General features: G+C 39.2%; 1 protein-coding gene across 7 annotated transcripts in view; it reads left to right on the top strand.

The window, feature by feature from the left end:
- L3MBTL3 (L3MBTL histone methyl-lysine binding protein 3) overlaps positions 1–26,087 on the top strand; it is an 89,445-nt gene that overhangs the window by 17,846 nt on the left and 45,512 nt on the right. For 5 of the 7 annotated variants that reach the window (XM_074819136.1, XM_074819141.1, XM_074819135.1 and 2 more), the window contains exons 3-11: positions 5,048–5,159; positions 8,895–9,054; positions 10,051–10,189; positions 11,437–11,521; positions 13,862–13,953; positions 17,657–17,761; positions 19,499–19,634; positions 25,166–25,257; positions 25,807–25,958. In XM_074819136.1, the coding sequence (XP_074675237.1) occupies positions 5,048–5,159; positions 8,895–9,054; positions 10,051–10,189; positions 11,437–11,521; positions 13,862–13,953; positions 17,657–17,761; positions 19,499–19,634; positions 25,166–25,257; positions 25,807–25,958 (1,073 nt within the window). Of the gene's footprint in view, positions 1–2,306; positions 3,966–5,047; positions 5,160–8,894; positions 9,055–10,050; positions 10,190–11,436; positions 11,522–13,861; positions 13,954–17,656; positions 17,762–19,498; positions 19,635–25,165; positions 25,258–25,806; positions 25,959–26,087 lie in introns of all 7 variants that reach the window. The other 2 variants (XM_074819138.1, XM_074819137.1) reach the window with 2 other exon arrangements.

The raw sequence follows: 26,087 nt of genomic DNA, 5'->3' as shown, positions 1-26,087 counted from the left end.
AACAAGAGAACTGAGTGTAGTTCTTCGGCTTGTATCGCTGGAGTCCCAGGTGTCTGTCCTCTTGATAGACTGTTGTATAACTCTGCTACTTTAAGTTTAGTTACTTTACAGGCATAAAGAGCTGTTTACTCAATTTCCTTTTGTTTTGAATAACATAAATTTTGCAGGTTTCTTCTGAGCTAGTCCACAATCACACTGTTGTGGGGTCAAGATAAGCTTTGTTCCTGAAGTTACTGTCAGAATGCAGCAACAATTGTCTTTATTGCAATGAACTCTTTGTCCTTATCTTGCCCAGTAGATGGTAGTGTTGTCTGTTTTTTCTAATTTATTTTAAAGCTATGCGTTAAGATGTGTGGGTTTTTTTCTTCTTTTTTGTCCTTTACACTTCAGTTATTCTTAATTTTTTTTTCCTGCCTGTTCTCCCAGACAATATTTTTACCTTGTATGAAACAATAGCAGCTTTTGTTCTGGTTTGATCTCTGTGGGTACTGATGAGATCATGTACACTTAAAAGGCACAAGTAACAGCAAATGGAGATAGTCTGATCTTTATTGCTCTCAATTAAACACAGGTTACAGCGGGAACTTAATTTGAAACTAGGTTGTATATATTTCTTCCCAACAAGTTTGAGTTTCTAAGAATTAATCTGCAACACGGTAGACATTTTGTATTGTTTGCAAATTTATTTTTATCCCACAGTGACAAATAGACATAGTATTTTTGTGAAATGTGGAGAAATAGAACTGAAAGCCCTTTTAACATATAATTCCACCTACATAAAACTAGAGTGCCTTCCAGCCTGCACAATAAGGCAAAGAACTTCCATTAGAAATGGAAAGGTCCTAAAGCCACTGGAGGAGGGACAACAGAAGTCCACCTGCAGTGTTGTGATTAGTCACGTTCACTGAGAAAAAGCGAATTTCCATGGTTAAGCCCAACACATGGTGAGCAAAGAATGATGGGCTGATCAAGAAGTTGGAGTACCATTTTCGTAAGAACAGAAGGAACTTGTGCTTCACCTAATAAAATCAAGTTTGGGGCTACATAATTCCTTGTTTCAGATGTATACCCAGAGAGCATGTGCTGGCGTACTAGAGCTGTGTAATTTGTAGGGTAATGTTGGGTTGAGAACAGATGGGTATAAACTGACTATGAATAGATGTAAATGAAAAGTTAGAAGAAGGTTTTTCAAGAAAGACATTCAGGAATGGACTTTCAGTAGATGCACTGGTAACAGAAAATCTATCCGCTTCTCCATTGCAGCTCAAACATTTATGAAATACTTTGTATGACACTATTGCCTGCAGTAAACAAAGGCTTCGTGTCAGTGACTTACAATACTTGTTCCAGTCCTGTGTAAATTTTAATGCAATTTTAATTTTTAAAAAAATGTTTATTGATAGTAATTTTGATCCCTGTAGAAGAACTTAGCATGTAGACAGACAGAAATGGTTCAGAAAGTATTTATAATGTTTGATTATTATTTATTTAAGTCTTCATTTCCCTCAGTGTGTTCTTTATTTGTTGAATGAATATTAAAATATTCCTGGGGATTAAATTAACAGTCATATAAAATGAAGTCCTGGTATATCAGGGCATCGTTTCCTGGGAATGTGAAAATGTATCTCAGCTCTGAGTGGAAGGAATCTCTAATGATGTTTAGATGGAAGCTGCTATTTAATTCCCTATTGATTCTTGTGGAAACTGCTAAAAAAGGCAGCTAAGTAAGTTCTGCGTTATATACTTACCCACTAACAGTTGAACTCATCCTACCAGCTCAGTTTATTATGTATTTGTGTTAAAAGGACTGCAGTAACTTGAAAATGTGTATTTTTGCTCTTATTGCTCACCTGTACATGAAACTTTGAAAGTTAAATTTTCTACCCAAATGCTATATTTATTCATGTTTATTTTACAGGGGATTTGCTCATGAAAGCTGTTGAGGTTTCTTTCTCTTCTTCTTTGCCTTCTGCTCTTTTAAGATGATTGGCTCCACTGGGTGGGATAGACAATTATCTTCTAAGAGATTACTTAAAATTTGCAAATAGACATTTGACAAAAGTCAAGTGGATTAAATTCATACCAGCAAGCTTTATAATTTATTCTCTTTTAAACATTGAAGTGACAAAAATCAGGCTTCTTTGTGAGATTATTTAAAAAGTATTTGATAATGGCGTGACTTTGTTTCCATTAATGGGAATTTTACTGTTTGCTTTAATGAAGACAGGTTTATGGAAAATCCCTTCATCCAATGCAAATTTATATATTACTGAAAGAGTTTTGTGACTTAAATTTTTACTTCTCAGAAAGCTGTGGATCCATCCTCAGAAGTTATCTCAATGGCACTGTTTCCTTCCCTCTGTATCACCTGCTGCGAACTTCCAGACTGTCAAGACACCTAGGGAAGTATATGGGAAGACTGCTCTTACTATATTTTAGCTTGGATCACCAAAACTAGAGGGAATATTATGACAGAACCTTTACCTTTAGGTTTTTTTGTCACCTACTTTCTAAGTAGAAGAGGCTTACAAAAGTGTTGAATTTTTTCATAGACACATAAACCACCATTAATCTAGATCCTTTTTTGTCATGCTTCCAATAGTAGACACTAGTTGGCACATTGCTCTGGCAGTTCTTATCCTGTGATGGCTTTGTGTAGCATGCTGCTCTGTACATCTATTTATCCCATCTTTAAGCAGTTAACCTCTGTCACAAGTTTTTTGTTGCTTTTCCTCCCCAACTAAAACCAGAGTACAACTCCCCAGGTCTGAGGCATTTTTCCAGTTAGCTATGGAGAGCTCAGCATGCACAGTAACACTGAAGCTATAGCTGGGGAAGCAGTGAGCAGAAACAGACATATCTGCTTCAAGTTTGGTCTGAACAGGAGTTGGAGGCCTCTGACACTGACAAAGGGGAGGCTGCTGCCAAAACCAGGAGATACAGAGGTCAGACGAGGCAGCGGCCTAGTAGCATTGTTGCACCCTCCTGCCTGCTAAGGCAAGTAGCAAGTGGTTACTCTCCAACACTAAGCCCATCTTAGTGTGGTGGCCCAGCTGTTGAAGAGCTGCTTCCTTAATGGTTTGGCTCTCACTGCCATGAACAGCCTTCAGTGAAAGGGTAGCTGGGAGCAGCTTTTGCTGCAGTCATCTGTCTTTCATTGTTTGATACCTGTCAGTCAGCCAGAAGAACTGGCGGGCTGCTGTACTAGGTAGGGTGACATCCTTGCATACCACAGGAAGCCCTGGTGAAGGAGGAACATATGTATAGTGTCAGGGCTGAACATCGATTGGATCGTGCAGAAATATCCCAGGTATTAATTGAACTGTTCAGAAATTCCATTGGTGTATGGAGGTTCCAACTGATACTGTATGAAGGTGCAGGAGAGTGTTTCCAGAAGTTGGTAGTAACCTCTCTGTGACCTGTCTGTCGGTTGGTGGGCTGCAGCACTGTGTTTTAGTCTGTGCTCATGACCTGCTTGCTGAGCCAGCTGTCGCAGAGTTAGAGCTCTTGGAAGCAAAGAAGGCAGAGGCAGCAAAGCACAAATAGCAAAAATGAGCTTAACCAAAATAGGAACCAGGCTGGGTGCATAAGATGCAAGGATCCTCTTCTGAATGGTAACTCCACTGCTTTTCTTTGGGTGGAACAGCATGAATGTCTGTCCCCAAACTGGAGTATGAGCATGTGGTGTTACTGCATTTGGTTGCCTTTCGAAGCTGAACTCCTGGTCCTTCAGTCCAAGATGGATTTGTCAGCAGTTTGTCCACTCTGTGTATCTGCTGTGAGCATGGCTAATCACAAGTAAAAATCTTGGCTCCAGAAGTCATACAACTGTGTGAGGTTCTCCTCTTCTTCCTCTCCCTCCCCTCAGCTTATTACTTCTGAGCTGCTCGCATTCCTTAGGATCTGGTGGCTCTTTGCAAATGCTGAGACTGGATGGACTGTATTAGTGAAAGCACACTGTTGTGGTATGTATGTCATGGGGCTCACCTTTGCTTTCAGTTAGAATGGCTTGGTTTTGGTACTATACCATAGGTGGTTCCAAAATGAGTGGGAGTGATTCATCCTGCAGCCTCTGGAGGCACAGAGATCAGTGTAGTGCCAGGCAATGGGTCCCCTTCTCATTTTCCCAAGGCAAAGTTGCCCAACCAGAGAAACAGAAATAGGCTTCATGCTACTGCCCTGAAGGAATATTCTCTCAGGTGGGTGCTGGGGAGCTTTGAAAGACTCTCAGGTATAATTTTTCCTGTTGATGTCCGTTGGTGAGAGCACCTCACAGTTAGAGACCTGTCCTCTGTGACAAAGCTCAGAGAGTTACACCCCTTCAGAGCAGACTGTCATGGACAAAATGCTGCCTTGAGTTCAACCCGTGTAACCAGCTGGACCTGCAAACCAAATAGTGACTGGGAAGCTGAAGTTTATTTTCATCTGGTAGTGCTGTAATCATTACAGCATTTGGAAGACGCTTTTCTGCTGGCAGCAGGATGGATATAACTTGCGATGCTCCTGTGTAAGCACAGCATGTGGGGTATTGTTGAGCCGTGCTTCTGGCTGATAGTAATATCACGTTCAGCATGTAATTAAACAGCTCATAAACTGCCTTGAGATGTTTGTTTATGTGCACTCTACAGTGGAGAGGTACTGTGTTTTTGGAGGATGCTGAAATTTCTGTACTCTGTGAAGCATTTGTATTTGACGTTCCCTTTTCCTCTTGCTGGCAATGAAAAGCATACAGTTTGGAGATTTTCCCATGAATTTCTGTTACAATTTTTTGATTCTTGTCTGTAAGTTAGATATCGGTCTGCATGTGGATGCATCTGTATCAATATGTATTGCAAATCTGTATTTTTAGATAACAAAATGAGTTTTCATTTTGCTTGATAGAAACAAGAAAGACTTGTCTCCGTTTTCTTGGGGATAAGCAGAAATACGTAGAAATTAGATAATATGGTGAGGACACCGAGTAAAAACTATCTTTGTGAATACAAGAAGACTCCATAAGAGAGTATTAGTAAATTTTTACTGTATGCCATTTGTTTTGTCTTAACAGTTTAGAGTGAATGAATTTGGGGCCCTGGAAGTGATTACAGATGAAACTGAGATGGAAAGTGTTAAAAAGGCAACTGCTACCACAACCTGGATGGTTCCAACTGCTCAAGAAGGTCAGTTAACAGGTGGTAAACATTTTCTGTGGTAGACTGTATTTTGTTTAATATATCAATTTTTCTTAAAGATTGCCCCCCAAAATAAAAAAAAACTTTACTTGCCTTAATGCACAGAGTATCTTTGATGATGTTACTTGTTTCTTGGGGCATGAATAAGTATGAAAATAAAAGCATTTTAAGTTAAAAGGAAATAATTCCACTGTTAAACATCTGAAGTTCAATTGCAGTCATAATTTTTTCTAACAGTAATTTTTTCTAAGTTTAGAATCAGTATTTTGGCTCTATTTAATTTGAAAAATAGTCCATTTCTTACTTGAAATTATTGAGAATTTTTTAGATGTTATTTTTGTTGAGCTGGTTCTCCAGACTGCCCACAGACTTTACTAACCGCCTACAGTTCATTTGTGACTGAAGTACTGCGCACTGTAAACTGCCTTCACATGATACTGGCTGTTGATCAGCTGTTACCACCAATGTCAATGTATGTCTGCACTGTTGCCTTGCTCCTGCTGACTGTGTTTTCTTATGGTAGTAAAATTAGTATGTAGTAACCATTTAAATTTATCTTGAATTATAAAATTCTAATACTTGTAGTATCTGGCTACCAAATAAGGTCTTTCCTGGATTTAAAATACTGATGTAAGGAAGCACCTTTTTAGTTCAAGGAAAGTTTGTTTACATGGTCATAAATTCTGAAAATCATAGAGTCAGAGAATCATAGAATCATAGAATGGTTTGGGTTGGAAGGGACCTTAAGGATCATCCAGTTCCAACCCCCCTGCCACGGGCAGAGACACCTTCCACTAGACCAGGTTGCTCAAAGCCCCATCCAACCTGGCCTTGAACACTTACAGGGAGGGGGCAGCCACAACTTCTCTGGGCAACCTGTTTCAGTGCCTCACCACCCTCACAGGAAATAATTTCTTCCTTATATCTAATCTAAATCTACCCTCTTTCAGTTTAAAACTGTTACCTCTCATCCTATCACTACACTCCCTGATAAAAAGTCCCTCCCCACCTTTCCTGTAGACCCCCTTTAAGTACTGGAAGGCTGCTATAAGGTCTTCCTGGAGCCTTCTCTTCTCCAGGCTGAATAACCCCAACTCTCTCAGCGTGTCCTCGTAAGGGAGGTGCTCCAGCCCCCTGATTATCCTCGTGGCCCTCCTCTGGACCCGCTCGAGCAGGTCCATTTTCTTCCTATTTTTGGGGCCCCAGAGTTGAGCATAGTACTCCAGGTGGGGTCTCACAAGGGTGGAGTAGAGGGGAATAATCCCCTCTCTCAACCTGCTGGCCACAGTTCTCTTGATGCAGCCCAGGATACAGTTGGCTTTCTGGGCGATGAGCACACATTGCTGGCTCGTAGTCAGTTTTCCATCCACTAATACCCCCAAGTCCTTCTCCACAGGGCTGCTCTCAATCCAGTCATTGCCCAGCCTATATTTGTGCTTGGCATTGCCCTGACCCATATACAGGACCTTGCACTTGGCCTTGTTGAACTTCATGAGGTTCGCACAGGCCCATCTCTCCAGCCTGTCCAGGTCCCTCTGGATGGCATCTCCCTTCCCTCCAGCGTGTTGACCGGACCACACAGATTGGTGTCATCAGCAAACTTGCTGAGGGTGCACTGAATCCCACTGTCCATGTCACCAACAAAGATGTTAAACAGCGCCAGTCCCAACACTGACCCTGAGGAATGCCACTCATCATTGCTCTCCACTTGGACATCGAGCTGTTGACCGCAACTCTTTGAGTGCAACCACCCAGCCAATTCCTTATCCACCAAGTGGTCCATCTGTAAAATCCGTGTCACTCCAATTTAGAGACAAGGATGTCATGCGGGACAGCGTGAAATGCTTTGCACAAGTCCAGGTAGATGATGTCAGTTGCTTTTCCCTTATCCGCCAGTGCTGTAACCCCACTGTAGAAGGCCACCAGATTTGTCAGGCATGATTTGCCCTTAGTGAAGCCATGCTGGCTGTCACCAATCACCTCCTTATTTTCCATGTGCCCTAGCATAGTTTCCAGGAGGATCCGCTCCATGATCTTGCCAGGTACAGAGGTGAGACTGACGGTCCTATAGTTCCCTGATTCTTTTTTATATCCTTTTTTAAAAATGAGGTTTATGTTTCCCCTTTTCTAGTCAGCAGGAACTTCACCAGTCTGCCACGACTTCTCAATCTTCATACACTTGATCGAAATCTTGATACACTGACTCCAGCAATGATGGAGTAGTGCGAAAGAGAATATCGCAACTGGTTTTGTGATTGCTTACAAGTACCTAGTTCTTTTTCCTTGTTGATATTTTATCAATTTTCTTTTAAACTATGCATTCTGTAAGTCGTTTGAAAAGCAGACTTCAAAATTTTGGTGTAATAATCATCAGTATAAGCAGGATAAGCAAAGTCAGTGAAAGTTTTCCTTTGCTAGTCCCCCACCGTTAAGTCTTAATTGTCATGTGACTTTTATGAATAGGTGAAACTTTCACACCAGTGAGAGTGTAGTTTGAGCCTCAGCTGTGAGGTCTGAAGCTTCAGACCACAGCTACTCTGTTCTGTATGTCTGTCTCCAAGGCAGTGGTAGTTATTCAAGATTCAAATCTGTGATGAGAGTGACAACAGTGTGATGGCATAGTAGCACAACAGGTACTTAGACTCTCCTTAGACTGAGAGATCACAGCTATCTACAGTAAAGTATACAACTTCATCCCCTACAGTCTGGTAAACCTAAAAAAACTCTAAAATGTTGCTACTGAGTTAAAGGGTGTTTATGGACACATAAACATACCAAGTAAGCATGCTACTACTACCTTACACTGTTCTTCAGTAATTTATTGGTCCCAAAAAATAAAAATATTGCTAAAATTCTCTATTGTGAGAGGAAACAGTTGTTTTGAACCACTAATGATACTGGAGTGTATATATAGCACATAAATTATATATTCTAGTGGAGATAGTCTGCACACAAGAGTTCATTTGATTCCACTTTCAAAGACAGTACAGTGCTCAAGCAAAAGAAATAGTTTGTGACTTGAAATTTGCCTTTTAGAGGGGTGCAAAGTCAGTGACCTGCTCTAGAAGCTGGAGAACTTGACAGTGCTTCATACTTGCCTGTGAGTGAAAGAAAGGGCATCCTCTCCTAGGCTACACGCCTCTTGTGAGGAAATTGTAGCTTAGGATGAGTGGGTAACTTAGTATTTGAAAATTTCTTTGTTACTAAGTAGTGATTTTTTTACTTCTGGTAGACCTCAGGTTGAGCAATAGCTGCTGCTGTGAGAGACTGTAGAATGTAGTCAGTGATTTACTTCCAGAAATACATTCACCTGTTGAAAGATAACGCCCCCCCAACCTTTTTCCCAAATGACCCTATATATAGGTCAAAAATGAGGCATGTCAGCAGGAGATGAGGTGATGGACTCCATGCAGTCATGACTCTGGGCAGTCGGTGTGGTGCCTGTCACAAAATTCACTCCTTCCACAAGTAGCCACATAAAGCAGTGTCGATGTGCCACTGATGACAGGAGCATGAATTAGGTGTATTCCTCTCTCGTGTTGCAATATGAAAACCCAACTTGTTTGTCAGGAATATGGACCCCATAGAGGCACTAACTCCCAGTTCTTCATTCTAACAAGAGTGATGTGACTTCTGTTTTTCTGTTTGCTTGGCAAGGCCTGCTGAGGATGGTTGGAAATGTATCACCTCTACCTAAGTGAAGTTACTTTTTTCATTGTGCAGCCTTTTCAGAAAAGACAGGGATACCCACAAGGTTGAAGGAAACTGCAAAAATGGATGGACTTGTTTTCTGTGAAAACTGTTACCGCTATGGTACCGTAGAAGAATTTGTTCCTGAAGGGAAATTTTGCAGCCAGAAATGTGCCCAGCAAGTAAAAAACAAGTAGGTGCTTCTATAAAGCATAGAAACAAAGAATTTGGCGTAAATGCAGCTTGAGATAAAAGTGGTGGGATAAAACATTAATGGTGGGCCAAAGGGAGATACTAAGCAGCCATGTCTTGGTGGCTCTCCATTGGTTTATGATGTTCTTTTACTGTTTTCATGTAAATGCATTAACAATGTTTGGTTTTGTCTAACACTGATGTTGAAGGCAGTCTTTTTTGTTCAGTGTGCTGTGTTCTGCTGTCAGATGCAAGTGATAAAACAGTCTATGGGATGGATGAATCAGTGTCAGACTCCCACCCTGTTTCATAATCATTGAAATTAAGATAATCAGTAGTGAGATGGTTGGTGTGGTAAGTTAATTATAATTAAGTGCAAGAGCTGTGTTATAGATGGCAGCGAGTGAAAACACGAGCATGCTGGAGTCTATCAGTTCCTTTTCTTTCAGCTAGTGCTGTTCATCTCATCATAAAAGAAGGTTTGTGTTAGTATGTCCATTCTGTATTGCATATTACTGCATTATGGCAGTTTTTAACATCTATGATTTTGTGCATTTTTCTTCATTTTTAGCTAATTGCTTTAGAATTTTCTGTTCTGATTGCTTGATAGCAATTTGTACAGTCACATACCAGCTTTCTCCAATTGGATTAAATAACAATTACCTCTTCTTTCCTTTCTGTAAAGGAGTCCTAAACATTTCACAGTTTGCTTCTTTGTGAGACTTGATGGTACATGGGAAAAGACACACTGTTTAAAACATGCAGAACTTGTTCAGCAAAAGCTGACAGCTTTCCTTTTGCGGTTGCTATTGTGTGTCTTTCAGATTGATTCTTTTGACAGATGTAATTTTCAGCAGTATTTCTAAGTATGCATTTGGTATAATACCCTGGGACCTACAAACACTTGACCTTCAGATTTATTCATTTTTTACTTGTTTTATGAACATGAGAAGTGAAATAATATTGGCTTTGTGTCATTGTGTTACTCTTGTACTAGAGAACCAAAGGAGGAAAAGCCCAGTGTGGAATGCAATGGGGAAGATGATTCCAAAGGCATTCGTAAAAGAAAAGCAAAGTTACCTCTCAAAGAAGAATCCAGGGATAATGGGGAGAAGAAAGAGAATCCCGATGAAACTGTTAGTATGCATCATAAACCCATTCCTGCAAGTATTTCATGGGAGTTTTGCCTTATATTGCTATGTCAGTAACTCCATCAGTCTACAAAAAGAAGTGACAGCATCACTCTTAGAGCCATAATAAGTAGTGGGTTCACTTACCAATTTAATTATGCCTCATCAGTAAATTGTAATTATGACAATGAACTCATAAGAGCTGTTTTTTTATCTCTTTTCCCTCCTTTTTTAAGAACAGAACAAAAAGAATTTTAAGGAAAAATGATACTAACCTAGACTTGCTATGTCTTCAGCATAGAAAAATAGGAGTACGTATTTCCCAACACCTGTTACTTTGTTATTCTGCACATGAATAAATGACTATAGACGAATAATTTATTTACAAAGAAAGCTACATTACAGATAAGAAGAGAATACTTTTGATTTTCTTAGTGTAATTTGCCTTTAGGAAATCATAGGTAAAGATTTGGTTTTGTTTTGTGAGGCAGTGTAATGTGCTTTGGAGCACCTTTTGTTTTTTTCAGTGCCTTCCCATAATGTTTGTTTTTCTATAATATTTGTTTTCTTCCCAATAACTGTGACACTCCTGAGAGGAGCGCAGTTTTGAGGGAGAAGGAGAGTAATCTGTAACTGCTGAATTGTCAAAAGGCTGAAGACACTAGAGTTGTCAGAAGGGAATTTGTAGCTCTCTGTATAGCCGTATCTTAGTAAAACTCAGGGGACACCTTCTTTGCCCTCATGCATCTGCTCTCCCAAATGAGTACTTACTCTTCAGCTATTCAGGTGTTAACAAAACTGTTAATATGCAAACAATGAAATAAATAAAAAGGATCAGTGCCATTTTATATATAGTAAAGCAATCGCACATTTGAAAAAAGTAGACTAAAGCTGTGAGAGGTTTTCCTTTAAATTATTTTGGAAGCATGAACATATCAAAGATAGTGCTATTTATCTCTGGCTCAGCCAGGCCTGCTGAAGGCTTCATGATCTGTCCCTGGCTTAGACAAGACTGGCTGGCTGAGTGCTGGGTGTTGAGAGTCCTTCTGTCTGTCATTTTTACTGTGTTTGCTGTGATTTGTCACTGATGGCTTGCTTTGTTTTTATTAGACATCTGCAGGTTTGTTTGAGATAGCAGAGAGCTATGTCAGTACCCATTGCAGTGAAGTCACCGTTAAACCTTGAATGTCTCCATTTTTACTGTACTAGACTTCTGAACTAATGAGGTTACTGTATTCTTTTTTTTAATTTAGGAGGACAAACCTGAAGGAAGGATCTTGAGAGTCTCACAGAGAGCCAGGAGAAAAAGAAAAGGGGAAATAACAGTTTTGAAACAAAGTAAGTTAGATTATGAAACAAAAATCTCAAATATCAATTATTTAGGTAATATCCATGTCTTATTGTGAATTGTCAGCATTTTTTCACTGAATTTGTATTCCCTATCGAATACATTTTTTTTCAATTGTGTACAAAGAGGGTGTCAGTGTTATTCATAGCAATTAAGTTTTAAGGATTGAAGAACTGAGAGAACCAAGTGAAAACTGGGAAAAAATCCATCACTTGGAGATTGATTACCTTTTACAAAGAGCCAGTTTATATATGTCAGGCAGCATAGAAGAGGGTATAGCGAGTGTAAAGGTAATTGATGCACATTTTAGGGCTTTTTTTCATCCCTCTAAAGAGTGCTGGTATTAAGAGGGAATCAGGCCTGTTGAGTTCCCAGATGTTGAAAGACATGTATGAAACAGAAGTGAAGGTTTACTTTTGTTTCCTTGGGGATCAATTTTGTATCTACAGTGTGTGCTGGAAATAGACACATTTATGGAACTGTTTATGAATAATTGCTGTAATCAGTCCAAAGGGACATACGCTGCATCAAGCGGCATAATAAAACATATTTTAAATGAGTGTTGTTTTTTCAAGCTATTTGTATGATAGATACTTTCAGAAAGAATCAGAGAATCAACAGCTATTACAACTCAGTGGTACACCAAGCACAAACCTACATCTTGCCCTCCAAAGCATTTCTTGTGGTAGACTGGGAGCCATTACCAGAAGTTGCTGGGCCCCTAATCAGCACAGAGCTCCAAGTAACTCTGCTGCACACTAGGCAGATGAAATACTGATTGAAGATGCAACACATAAAAGTTATGGAAGATCCCCCTCCTGAGATAGAATTACTCCTGAAATTTAAATATCATTTCTACAGTAATATCATTTCTACAATTGTTTTTAAAGCAGAGGTGATAAGAAGTGTGTGAAATACAGACACAAAGCCAGTGCTCTATGAAAATCACTGCTGTCCACTGACAGAATGAGCTGTACAGATTTCTTCTGGTTTTTTTTTTTTTTTTTTTTTTCATTTGGAAAAACGTCAGTTCAGCACAAGAGACTTGGTATAAAAGACCAATTTATATTCAGAACCAAGCACATAACTCTGCATTGTTGTGCTGAGCAACACATCTCTTAAATGGAATACATAAAAACTGGGTAAATCACAAATAAAATGAATGTGCTTTAGTAGCGTTGAGCAATTTCTCATTCTGAAATTTGTTATCTTTTGGTTACATTATCAGCTTTCTTCGGGCAAGTTTGACATTGCTGTTGTTATCGTTCGTATTTTAATCATAAATATGCTTAGCCAGACTGTTACTTAAAGGACTAATTTCTCTTGTGAGTAGCCCACAGTCAGGAGAATCGCGCCAGAATTATACCATAGACTGTGAGGAATCCTCCTGGCAGCATGAGCTTATGGTCTGAAATGCTAAGCTGCATGTGCAGAGGAGGCATTTTAGGTGAAGATCAGTAGAGCAGAGTGGAGGTGTATGAAAGTAGATAAGATACATGGCCAGCCTCACAAGCCATCTGTTTTTGTAGTTCCTGGCTTTTGCTAGTGCAGTTAGTGCCTTATTTTCAAGGCCTAAAAACTGTTACTCACTGATGTGACTGTAGCCAATACTAGGATGGACAGTAGCCAGTATTACAATTACTATGCAAGTGTATGTGAGGGTTCATACTATATGAAAAAACCTGAAGCTGGAGGTTTCTGTCATATGCTAATGACATGATGGGGGAAAAAAATCACTGGTGACAGTTTTGCTGGCTTGGAGAAATTACTGTTAAATCACTGCCTCTCCAACCAAAAACATCAAACTACAAAGTGATGGAGTAGGTTAGAAACATTCTGTATACTGTTAAAGAATAAAGTATTTCAACCGTGATTAAAAAAACATGTCACAAGTGCTATCCAGTTGAAAATGCTTTCCAGGAAAAGAAATTATCGGAAAAAAGACTTTTAAATATTGAGCTACTTTGTGATTTGAACTGATCTTTTTATACATTTGAAAATTGTATGTCATAATGCTTCTTATGAGCAATAAGGGAAAAGGGAGAGGAGGCAAGATATTCTAAGTTGTTCTTGTTACGTGAAAGAGCTTTTTCTTGTTACTAATCAAGATCTGAACTGCTGGAAACCTTTCCATACAAACCAGGAACCTTCATGTTCCTGGTGCCATTAAAGCTATAGAGCTACTTCTTTTCCTGAAATTAGTCCTGAGAAATAAATAATAAATGTAGATTTGAGATAGGTATATTATAAACTTCAAAGTGTTGTTTTGTTTTTTTTCTTGAGAAGTTAACAGTTACAGAATTCTTTTGCTATTGTGTGATTCTCTACAGCTGTACCCTCTAAAGGAAGGCAAGCATGGTGTTGGGCATCCTATCTGGAGGAAGAAAAGGCCATTGCAGTACCTACCAAGCTTTTTAAAGAGGTATGGCCTTCTGTAGTTAAATCAGTCAACCACCTAAGATCATGAAATCTCCAGGAAATCAATTTTAAAAAATAATTGAAGATTTTACACTTCTCTGGGGGAAAACCTACATGAGTAAAATAATGCTATCCATCAGCAATTGTCAAGATAGTCAGAACATGTGAAATTAGCTATCTTTCTCTGCTTTTTCAGAGAATTCTGTAGTTGTAGATGAATGCTGTCAACTGAGACTACAGAAAGCAGATACTTTTCCAAAATCTGCAAGTTCTAGCCTTTCTTTCTACTCTCTGAATCTGATACATACCCTCATTTTTTCATGCCATATCATTCTCTTCAAACATGTTTAGAAAGGTGGTACAAAGGTCATCTTTTGGCTTGTTGCTTTGATTATATTGCCTGTCTTTTTGCAGTTCCTGCTGACAAGATATTTTGTTACTACATCAGATACTAGTTTGGCTTGTTCCCGTTTTGCCTGCCATCTGATTGGATGTCACATCATCATCTCTTGCTTGTCCTTTGCCTGCTGTGGTAGTCTTTGTCATTTGTCATTTCAGTGCTTTCTCTAGTTCTGTCTCTCTTGCTTGGAAGAGAGTGCTGTATGCAAATCCACAAAGCTTCCATGCTGTTCTCTTCTCTTGAAAACCTGGCAAAACATGTGAACATGTCTCAGCTGCTGTACTTCTGCTATGTATATCCAGTATTATTTTTTGATAATTCTGTTCTTACTTGTAGTCTGTTTCTTGCATTCATTTCTTACTGTTTGCTTTATACTTCCAACTATTAAATCTTTTGTGCAGGGATTATCTTTTCAGCTTACATGTGCATGTGATGCTGACGTTTAATTGGTGCTTTTAGACATTACTGAGGTACAAAGTAATGAACTAGGATTGTGATGTACAGAATCCATAGATTTGTAGGTGCGAGAACAACAGTTACCCGATCATCCTTATTTATATCCCCCTATGCTATATACTGGTTGAAAAATTAACAAGAAAAAAATCTGGATAAGTAGTGTCTCTGTTTGGAAGGTAGATTTACAACGTGTTGCTCTGCCTGTCTGAAGTTCCATGAAATGCTCTTGAGGCACACAGGTATATACCAGCCTTTCTGGGCACTGCACATGGTGGTAAAATCTGGAGTTACATGAAGACGTACTGTTTCCTTTATTTTTGTATGCAGTGTACTTTTCTCATGCAGTGCGTCTTACTTAATATTTTCTTTTGAAGTCTTTAACCCTCTGGTAACTCTAGGATTTTATTTAGTGTGCAGTATTTAAAGCTTGTAGTGGAGAGAGATTTCTAAATAACACTCAGAAGTGGCCAGGTAATATTTCTCCATTTTACAGGTGGACAAGCAGGCCATGGGAACAGTAAGGTTAAAAACCAAAACCCAAACATCCCTACTGATTTTGAATCCTTGATTTCTGTTTGGATTGTGAGAATTACTGTTTTTTTTCTCTTATTTTTCCAGTTCATAAGGAGTGCTTTTCATGAAGGCTTTTCGTACCCTTAGTTAGGAATGGTCAGGATAACGGAGAGTCCTTGCCACTTCCTGGTACTTAAATCTTAGAGCCATTTCTAGGCTGTGACTGACAAGCTGTTATTGCTCCAGTAAGGGCAATATTGGCCCTTGAATTTTGGTTTTTTTCAATCTCACAAGTCCCCTGAGGTAATCTTTTGGGTTTTGTCTACGTTCTTGGACTATACATAAACATTTTTAATCCTCAGACTGCCATCTGCTCATTTGCTGACTCCTTTTACCTTTACTCTTACTTCGGTTTTGTACCTCTCCTTAACAAAGTGTCTTTAAATGTTTGTTGGAAAGATAATATGTGAGTACTAAGTTTGTCATAGTTTTACCCTGGGTGATATATTGAGAATAATGCACAAAATTGAAATCTGTTAGATATTATTAAAGTTATCGGTCTTCTAAAAGTTGCCAGTTATTTTGCTGTAACAGAAACCAAACTAAAGATTGTGTTGCCTCAGAAGTTTTAGATTTAACAATGGGAAGAATAGTCAATAATTCATGTCTTAAATTTCAGGATATACCTGTGTGATAATTGCTTAATTTTTAGTGTATTGTTTGTAGAATTTTGTAGTGTTTGTACAGAAATGGTTATTATAATAAAGAATAAACAGATCTGTGACATTTTAATAGTTTCCTTTCTTTGTAATTTTATTTGTGCTTGCTTTTGCAAAATCTCAGTTACATTTTTGGCCACTGTTTCTCAGTGTGTCAGTATTTCTAGCATTTCAGTTTTCCACTGAGGTTTTTTATCTGTGAGTAATTTATGATATAGATGGCATTAACTGCAAGTCTGTGCACCAAGATGAACTTTAAAAATTTCAGTTTATTGATTAAAAAAAAATACTTTGCTTTTACATTCCTCTTGAGGAAGTATCTAGAATTATGCATAGTGTAACTTTATTAAACTTTCTTTGATAATAAATATGCTAAGTGTGGTGATGTTAGGATGATAACTTTTCAAATGCAGGTACTGCAGTCAGATACTCTGATCCCTTAACTGAGATCTGCAAAATGATGTAAGCTAGTTTTGGATAGGGACTTACAGCTGTGGTTAGACATCTATTAGCTGGCCACTTTAGGCTGCTTTAAACTGGTCTGGTTCTCCATTTCCCTTCCCCTTGACTGTATATTCCTGCTCTTGTGCCATGCACTGCATTTTTTAATCCTGGGTTTAATATACAGTTATATCAGTTGCAGCCAAAACCACCGAAGAGAGGATTCGCTTCCTTCGGAGTAGGTGAGACCTCTCTGAGTACCTACCTTGGTACCCTTCTCTTTCCATTGGTTGCAGAGGTCCTGCAGTTGGCTTGGGAGCACGTGTGACTTTTAGACAGGAACGGAAGGAAGGGGGAGCACATAAGATGCTTCTCCTGCGTTTTGTCTGTAACCATTTGAGACACAAAAACTGTCTGGCTGTGAATTTGTTAACCTGTAGAAAATCCTTCAGGAGGATTCCTCCTTTAACAGAGGGCATGATACAGGGGACGCTGATGCCTTCTGATTGAAAACATGTGTTCTGCTTAGCCTTGTTTTCACTTTCTGTTTTTTGTAAGATGTTCTGGGTTCGTTGTAATGTGATATAAGGGTAGTCATGTTCCTGTGATGTAAAAATATTCCTGGAAAAACAGCTAATCTGGACTCAACATATAAACGAGAAAATTACATCAAAGAGGCTATCCTGTATACAGTTGTTTCAGATTTCTGCCTTACAGTTCATCTTTGATGGCCTGAGATGTAGAAGTGAAAAGGCAAAATAGAGCATAATTGTTGTGGTTATTATAGGAATGATGACCGCCAGGAGGGTGTCAAAGAGTCACTGTACAGGCTGAAATATAATTACGTTGTTAAAATGTTTTGTTGACAATTAGTGAAAAAGTTGAGGTCAAATCATGTCATCTTTTTTTCCTTGATTACCTTTTTTGCTAATTCTTTATAATTTTCTTATGTACTCTCCAAGTTTTAAGTCATTCTAGTATCAACGTTTTTTTCGAACAATCATCAATTTATCTTTTCCACTGTGTGTTTTTAAAAATGTGAAACTTCTTTTAAAGTGATCTATTAATTATTTCAGAAACATGAATAATAAATGATCATTGTTCTTTTCCTTATAAAGATATTCTGTCTTTCTCTGGTATACTTTCAGAAGTACTGAAACTGTTCTTTTCCATTGCAGTATCAATCTTTCCCATACAACAAAAACGGATTCAAAGTAGGGATGAAACTGGAGGGTGTGGATCCCGAGCACCAGTCAATATACTGTGTTCTCACGGTGGCTGAGGTAAGTAGAGGCTGTGAGCAGCCATGGCGTGGGATTACAGGAGAGACTGAGCTGAAACAGCAGCAACCGGAAGTGCTCACTCTTCCCTGACAAGCAGACAGACACTATATGTAGGAAGATGGCTTTAAAATTAATAACACTGACAGACATGTAAAGACTATATCCAGTGCCATGCAGCAGTGGCTATTTACATATATTTAATATAGCAGCTAGAGAAAACAGTATTGCACTAGTTGGGTGATGTGTGTTTTTTCTGTAATCCTGTGGTTTAAATCTATATTTAAAAGAGAAAATAGAGAAAACATGACAACTGATATATAGCAGTTTTATAGAAGTTTGATAGTATTTACAGTTGCTCCATTCACTGACACAATTACCTAACACTTTTTTGCGTTGCAGTCGTGCTACAGTTTTTTCAGGCTGTTGGCCTCAGAAATTGCCTGTATTGGCAACTTCTACAAGTTAGTATACAATATAAACTCAGTTTGTCTTTTTGCTGCAGTTTATGAAATAGCTTTTCTGATGAGTAGCTTCTTTGCTTTTAATAGCATAAATGAGAACCTGTTTCTCAGTTACGTTTTTTGTCTTTCAAACATAGTTTGAAACATTAGTTTCAAACATTAGTTTTTACACAGTTTTACCAAGGATCCTTTTTTCGATTGGTTTTGTGAATTAAAATGGGGAAACAGGAGTAGGTAGATACTCTGCTGTGTATCACTGGTATTCTAGGCAGCTGTAATTTTGCAGTTTATATGTTAATAGCATAGGCTTTTGTGTTCCCATTTCTGGATCTCTTCATGGTCCATAGTCATTTCCCATTTCTGTGGGTATCTCTTCCATTTTCTTGTGGATGGTGTGTCAGTGGTTGAGTATTTCCTGTGTACCTTGTGCTTGGCACTAGGTGATGGGTCATGTTTTACTGCAGGATGACCTGAATTCCACAGAATCTGACTTATGTCAGAGTATAAATTAAATATGGGTGACCTTGATGTCAAGAGATTGGCATTGATGACTGCAGGAAAATTACGGCATTTCACAGAATCACAGAATCATCTAGGTTGGAAAAGACCTTGAAGATCATCCAGTCCAACCATTAACCTAACATTGACAGTTCCCAGCTACACCATATCCCTCAGCGCTGTGTTAACTCTACTCTTGGCATTCAGGAAGATGCAGAGAACTTTTGTACAGAGAGACGGATTATGTCCTGGTCTTCTCTTTCTCTTGGTGGTTAACTTATTACTTCATGGAATAATGACATTCTGGGGGATACCTCCACTGACTTCTCATCTTCAATAGCAGTTCTCAGTATTTCTCTGGAGAGCCTGTTGAACATAGTTACTGTTGAGTGCTCTCTTGCATATTGATTAATCAGGATAGCTTGAGAGCATCATTATCTGTGCTTTTTCCATGATTGTATCAGATGTATTCATGCTCTTCTGTAGGGTTTCTGTTTTATTCTGATGTTGGGTTGTACAGTTTTCTAGTTTTTGAACCCTAATGGCAATATCCAGCTTTTAGTTAATTCTTTTCACCAGAAGAGAAGGTACTCAGAGAATAGCTTTGCTTTTTTATTCTTTCCTTTTTATCAAATGAATTTATTCATCGTGTTGGCTTGAGCAGAAGTAAAAGGCTGACTGAAAACACACTGTTATACATAATACTGAATGGAAGCTGTTATGTGTAGGGCAAACATCTTAAAACATAGTGTTGTATGTTGTACATTCTTGCTTTTAGGTTTGTGGTTACAGAATACGACTCCATTTTGATGGATATCCAGATTGTTACGATTTCTGGGTGAATGCTGATTCTTCAGACATTCATCCTGTTGGATGGTGTGAGAAAACAGGTCACAAGCTTCATCCACCTAAAGGTATCGTTTAGTATGAAATGTGTGTGTTTTGAACGCGGCAAAACTCTACTTGAAGTCTTGCTAAAATCTTGAGATTGAAATTCTACTTTTTTTATTCAGTGGAAATTCAAAGAAAACAGGAAAACAAAATGAACCACAGTTCATAAGGCATTAGGAAAGAAAGTTAAACAACAAACCTAGACCCCAGATGAATGCTTATTGCAAGCAAAATGACAGCATACTAGTGACACGCATGCTTAAACTGAGGTTTCACAGGCAGCTGAGAATCCTTTAGTGGAAAGTCTTAGGATATTTTCATTACTAGATATTGATTATCATTATTGTACGTGTGTTGGCACAGACTAATAAAGATTGTCTTCTTGCCCCAAAGAGTAAGCTTGAAATAGAGACAAAAGAGAACAGATAAGGAGGGAGAATTATGCCTGAAAGCATAATTTGTACATACTTTATGTAAATTGTATACATGTGTTGAAATATGTGTAATTTGCTTGCTTCATTATTCTATTTCAAATTATGTAACTCCTTCGTTTTGGCAGATGGAGTACATCTGCACTGAACTCTACCATAAAAAAGGAATAAATGGGCTCCCTTTTGGGGTAGGAAGGGAATATGTGGGGATGAAGAGAGCAAGTCCTGAAGACAGGCGTGTGAGCAATAAATGAATGTGGTGGACATACAGAGTGAGGGTAGATAATGTGGTTTCAAAAGACTGCAAAATGGTGAGTGTGCAAAGTCAAGAGGATGTATTATGGAAAATTACAAAACTGTGGATGTAACTGCAAGGGTGGGGAAGGTGAGAGTAAGGCTACAGGTAGAGGGCTTGTCAGTGTGGGAGAGGGTGGCATTTCTGCAGCTGAGCCTTGGAGGAGTTTGTGCTGCTCTTCTGAGCGCCTCACTCGGCTGACTACGGGCAGGAGTGCTCTGTGCTGCCGCTCCAGCACAGGAGTTTTCATTGGGCACAGCCCTGTATAGCTGGCTCTGTGGAAACAGCAATTTCTTGAACATAAATCAGAATTTCTCAGAAAGTTGCCCTCCACTGAAGTAATGTTACCTCTAACTAATGAGTAGTCCCCAGTTACAGAGTTACTGATGTTGTTACAGCATGCTTAGTAAGTTTGATAACTGTGATTAAGGTTTGTCATCTTTTCCATCTTAAATGCCTGGTTTTGAAAACTTAAACTTTTGTTAACAATAAATTACCGCTGCTGGGGGAAAGCTACTGTCTGTCTCTGAGTAACTTTCATGAAAAGTTTCTTCAGTTTCTCTTCTAGTTTGAAGTTGGCAGGAAGATTGTTCTTCTGTGTTTATTTTTTTTTTCCCACCATACTAAAGTATTGTCTTTTACTTAGGAAAGTCATGGAGCCTATCAGAGGTGTTGAGGGAGACACATTAGGAGAATATATGATGGTAATTCTCAGGGTTGTGATTGTCATCCTGTACAGCTATGTAATCCTACCATCCCCAAGACGTATTCTTGGTTTTGGATATCAACACTGTTCTCTGGTATTTTTATCCAAGACCTGCAAAGTGCTCTGCCCTTTCCATGGCTGGGCTCTGTCACTTCACCTCTGCAGTAAACCATTTCATCATTGATGAGGTATGGTGTGATTGCTGAAACCTGCTCTAGTCCTTGTGGGACTTCTTCCATTGTCCCAGTGCAAGCCTAGCTTGCATGTGGGATGGAAGGGGAGTGGGAAGGAACAAGCAACATGGTAGTCATGCATTGGAAGGAGGCTGAGGGCAAACAGCTATTCATGAGTTAAATATATTTTTTCTAGTTTTTCAGCAGGAGGGCATTCACTACTTATGTTTTACTGAAATTTGTGGAGTTCTGTTATTCCAAGGGGAGGGAGAAGATGCCAGTCTTAAGTTGTGAGGGCTTTTTGTGTGTTTGTACTGGGTTGGACAGATTGCTTGTGTTTTACTGTGGTATGACATTTTAATAATAGTGCCCATTTCAAATCATACACTAAAGGTGATGCCACTAATGACATAGGGCACGGTATGTTATATAGAATACCACCTCACAGAAGAACTCAAAGGTTTGCATTAGTAGCCATTCATTTTCCAGATACAATGCAAATTTATGACCTTTATGGTACAAACTGTAAACTACTTGGAACCTGGTGGCCTGAGAAGGGAGCAGACACTCCTGACATCTTTCTGTGTAGTTCAGCCCTGGTTAATCATTCCTGCAGGCTTGGGCAGAATTGACCTGCTTCACAGGAGGGGGTTGTAAGGAGCATATGCTCCTGGGAGATTTTGGAGCCTGGTAACTGACTGCTTGTTTTCTGAGAGGATTGAAAGTGGGTATCTTTCCAAACAGGCCTAAGTCAGTCTTTCCTTGTGAAGGATGGGAGGCTATTTATTGTGATGGGAGAGGACTGGGGAGGGGGACTGTGGGGGACACGAGAAAGAAAGAATATTGTTATAGATGTTTTCTGATAGATATTTGTATCCTTGTTTATTAAAACAGAAGGTTTGGTGCCACCGGGCAGGGCAGGCCTCACGGCAGAGGGTCCCCCATCCCCATGACGGCAGAAGCAACAGGCAGCTGCCACTGGGCATCCAGCTGACAAAGGGGAGCACAACTGCAAAACCAGACTGGGCTTCACTAGAAGAAAAAAGATGGTGTTTCAGGATGCTGTTCATTCTGTGGGTAGAGAAGGTCACTTTTTTGTCTCGTGGAGGTGAAACCTGTAGGCTCAGTAGAAGTCAGCAGTGAGCCCTGGCAGCCAAGAGGGCAAACCTCTGCATCCTGGGGTGCATCCAACACAGCATAACCAGCTGGTCAACAGAGGTGATTATGCCACTGTATTCAGTGTTGGTGCAGCCACACCTTGAGTACTGTGTGCAGTTCTGGGCCTCACAATTTAAGAAGGATGTGGAGGTCCTTGAATACATCCAGAGGAGAGCAACAAAGCTGGTGAAAGGGGTGGAAGGAATGTCCTGGGAGGAGAGGCTGAGGACTCTGGGCTTGTCTAGTTTGGAGAGAAGGAGGCTGAGGGGTGACCTCATTGCTCGCTACAGCTTCCTGAGGAGGGGACGTGGAGAGGGAGATGCTGATCTCTTCTCCCTGGGATCCAGTGATAGAACGTGTGGGAATGGTTCAAAACTGTGCATGGGGAGGTTTAAAGTGGACATTGGGAAGCATTTCTTTACCAAGAGGGTGGTCAAACACTGGAACAGGCTTCCTAGAGAGGTGGTCGATGCCCTGAGCCTGTCAGTTTTTAAGAGGCATTTGGACAATGACCTTAACAACATGGTTTAATTTGGTCAGCCCTGAATTGGTCAGGCAGTTGGACTAGGTGATGGTTGTAGGTCCCTCCCAACAGTAGTCTAGTCTATTCTACTTAATGAGTTCTATAATTCCTGTTAGCCTTCACATTATGTGTTTGTAAATTGACTGGAAATTAATAAAGCCCATAGTTTTAGTTAGTGAATACTGTTCTATATCTACAGTGAGTAAACCAAATTCACCTTTGGTCCTTTTTTGAGAGATGAGGTAACAGCTAGAGATCTTCCTTTCTCACTTGATGACTGGAAGACCCACACTGTCCAGAAACTGTTTCCCAATCTACTGAAACCAATTTTTTTTCCACGGACTTTGTCCCAGTACCAGTACCTGATCCCATCATACATGCAGTAGGTGGGAGTTTTGTGTTGTTGACTGTGAGCCTTGAGGTACGTTTGAATATCCTCTAGAATTACAAAGGGAAAATTAAACCCTCAATACCACATTCCTTTAAAAGTTATTTCAACTGTTCTACAGCTCTAGTGTATCAAGACAAGAGGCAATTGGAGTATAAAGAAAAGTATCATTGTTTGGACTGGGAGGTTAATTTACGTTAGCTGATATTTAAAATGAAAACTGAGAAAGGCAGATGTGGAAAAGGTGAATTTAAAGGATTATTTACTTGTGGTTCCTTGGGAAATATGAAATTCTCAGAAAGTTAAACAGAGCTGTTTTCTGTGGCATACTTCAGTAACACTTCAAATAGTCAAGAAGTGACACATTTCAGTAGTTAAGGCAGTCATTCACTGAAATTGGTGGTGGTTTTGGTCATGTTTTACTGCATTGTAATGTAGGAACTAAAATAGATGTTCCTATAACTTATTTAACAGGCAAATAAAGGAAAAAGACTTTGTTTACAACTTTTAGCATTGTTTTATAGGCTAAAAGTACAAACGGTTTCTTACTAATTATTTTATGCAGTTCAATATACTAAGAATTATTTTATTTTTTCTTTAAGAAACTAGAAGAGGCAAACTTATCAACAGAAATATAGATTTCTTTCCAAGTGCTGTATGCATAGAACAAAAAATGTGGGACATCTATGCAGGGGACAGTTTATATGTAAATACATAAGGGATCCTGGGTCATTGATGATGTAAGCAACTGTTTTGATATAGGGAGTTTGTTTTAAAGCTAGTAGTGGTCATGCTGTATTAGTGATAGCCTGAGGACGTAGTAAAGTCTGGAGGAGGAGGGAATTTGTTTTATTAGACTGACTGGCATAGTGGGAAGAGATTTGGGACCTGTAGGCCCTTTGCTGTTTCTGAACTAGAAGCAACAGGCGGAAAAGCAGCTGGAGAGCACTTGCCCCGAGCTTGTTGGTTGTGTGTGTGTCAATCAGTCTACCAAAGGGGAAGTTGGTTGGTACCTGCAAGGTAGGGAGGTGGTAAGGTGTGTTTTTCTTGGGGTGACTTGTGGCCTGTGCTACTTGGAGAGATTTGTTTGAAGGGAGGGAGATTATAGTATAAAACTGGTATCTTACTGAGACTGATTTTTGGTACCTGGTAGAACTAAGATTTTAGTTTCTAGGCTCCCCCTACATTCTGCCACTTGAGGACCTTCAGTTCCCTTGATGGCCAGGACTGCGAGGTTGGTGTTCAGGGATAGAGCAGTGATTTTCTAACAAATACTCCCCAGGTTGTTTTGAAGGTAAAATTGAAACTGAGCTGAAATCTCCTGAGTTCTTGCCTAGTGCTTTATTTATGACTATTCTTCCTCCCAGGTGAAGATTAGGAGCAGTTCAAATGTCAGTCCTAGCCAACTATAAGAAACTAATAATGAGCAGAGTATTTTGCTCAGTTAGTGTTAAGAAAGTTTGACATTTTGGTAAGGAAGCTCAGACAGCCCTAAAAAAAGAACATGATTCCTCTTTGTAATACCAGATGCTCAAATAAAAACAGAAAAGCTTCATAAACTTCTTTTGAACTCTGGAAACTCCTCTAAAGTGTGTCCTTCTAAAATTTCTAATAATCCAAACCAGTGCTCCCTGAGAGACTCGTTGAGTTCATATTGGGATAGAATTAATAAGTAGTTTTAAAGTAAATTTTGCTAGTGTAGTTGATATAAAATTAGAATAAATAGTTAACAGTGCATCATCTTTTCAGTTTTGAAGTTGTAAGAAACAGTTCAGAATGGAATGGAAAAAATAATTTCATCAATTATGATCCAATCACCTGCATGCACCTTGTGTCTCATGCCTATCATTTCTTGCCCTTCTTTTATGACCCTCATTTAGGATATAAGGAAGAAGAATTCAGCTGGCCCTCGTACCTAAAGGCATGCAAGACTCAAGCTGCTCCTAAATCACTGTTTGAAAACCAGAACGCAGTAAGTACTCACTTGTTACTAATGGTATGGAAAGTTGCTAATGTGCTTATGTGTGTGGGAGAGACAGCACATTTCAGTGATGGCAGACTTGAGACCTGAAATTTAAGATAAAAATGTTTACAACAAATTCAGTAACAGTCTCCAGTTCACCTCTTCAATTCTGATCCATTAATTTTTTACTAATCTGTTTAAACGTCTGATCTGGTACATTCAGAAATGGTATATTAAATGAAAGTTAAGCCTTGTTATTAGTACTGTATCTCACACTGTAATGTTGTGGAACAAGCACAGTCTTTCAGAGAGACTATCTAAGACAGAGTTAAAACCAACACATTTAATTTCAGCAGCATGTTTAGGGCTTTTTTTGTTTCAAAAAACACAAGTCTCTGTGTTTGAGCATCACTCATGTCAACTAATTAGGCTGCTGCCACTCTGCTGGGGCAGCTAATTGCGAAACTTAGAAATGGCATGAATATACTGATTGTGAACACTGGGGAGATTTCTGGATTTATAGTCTTTATCTTCAATTAAATGTGTTTCTCTATGTAGACAGTCATTCCGTCGGGATTTCGAGTGGGGATGAAGCTGGAAGCCGTAGACAAGAAGAACCCAACTTTCATTTGTGTTGCTACGGTAACAGACATGGTGGACAATCGTTTTCTGGTTCATTTTGACAACTGGGATGAGAGTTACGACTACTGGTATGTTTGTATCCTAGTGAGACATATCAGAAATGTGTTAGCTTTAAGCACTGTTTTCTGTGATACTTTCCAGACTGTTGATACAGTTACCATACCAACTCTTGCTAGATTTGTAATTGTGGCCACCAA

Source organism: Strix aluco, chromosome 3 (genome assembly GCF_031877795.1).
Source record: "Strix aluco isolate bStrAlu1 chromosome 3, bStrAlu1.hap1, whole genome shotgun sequence".
NCBI lineage: Eukaryota > Metazoa > Chordata > Aves > Strigiformes > Strigidae > Strix > Strix aluco.
The sequence above is the reverse complement of the archived record's forward strand: the minus strand, read 5'-3'. Positions and strand labels throughout refer to the sequence as shown.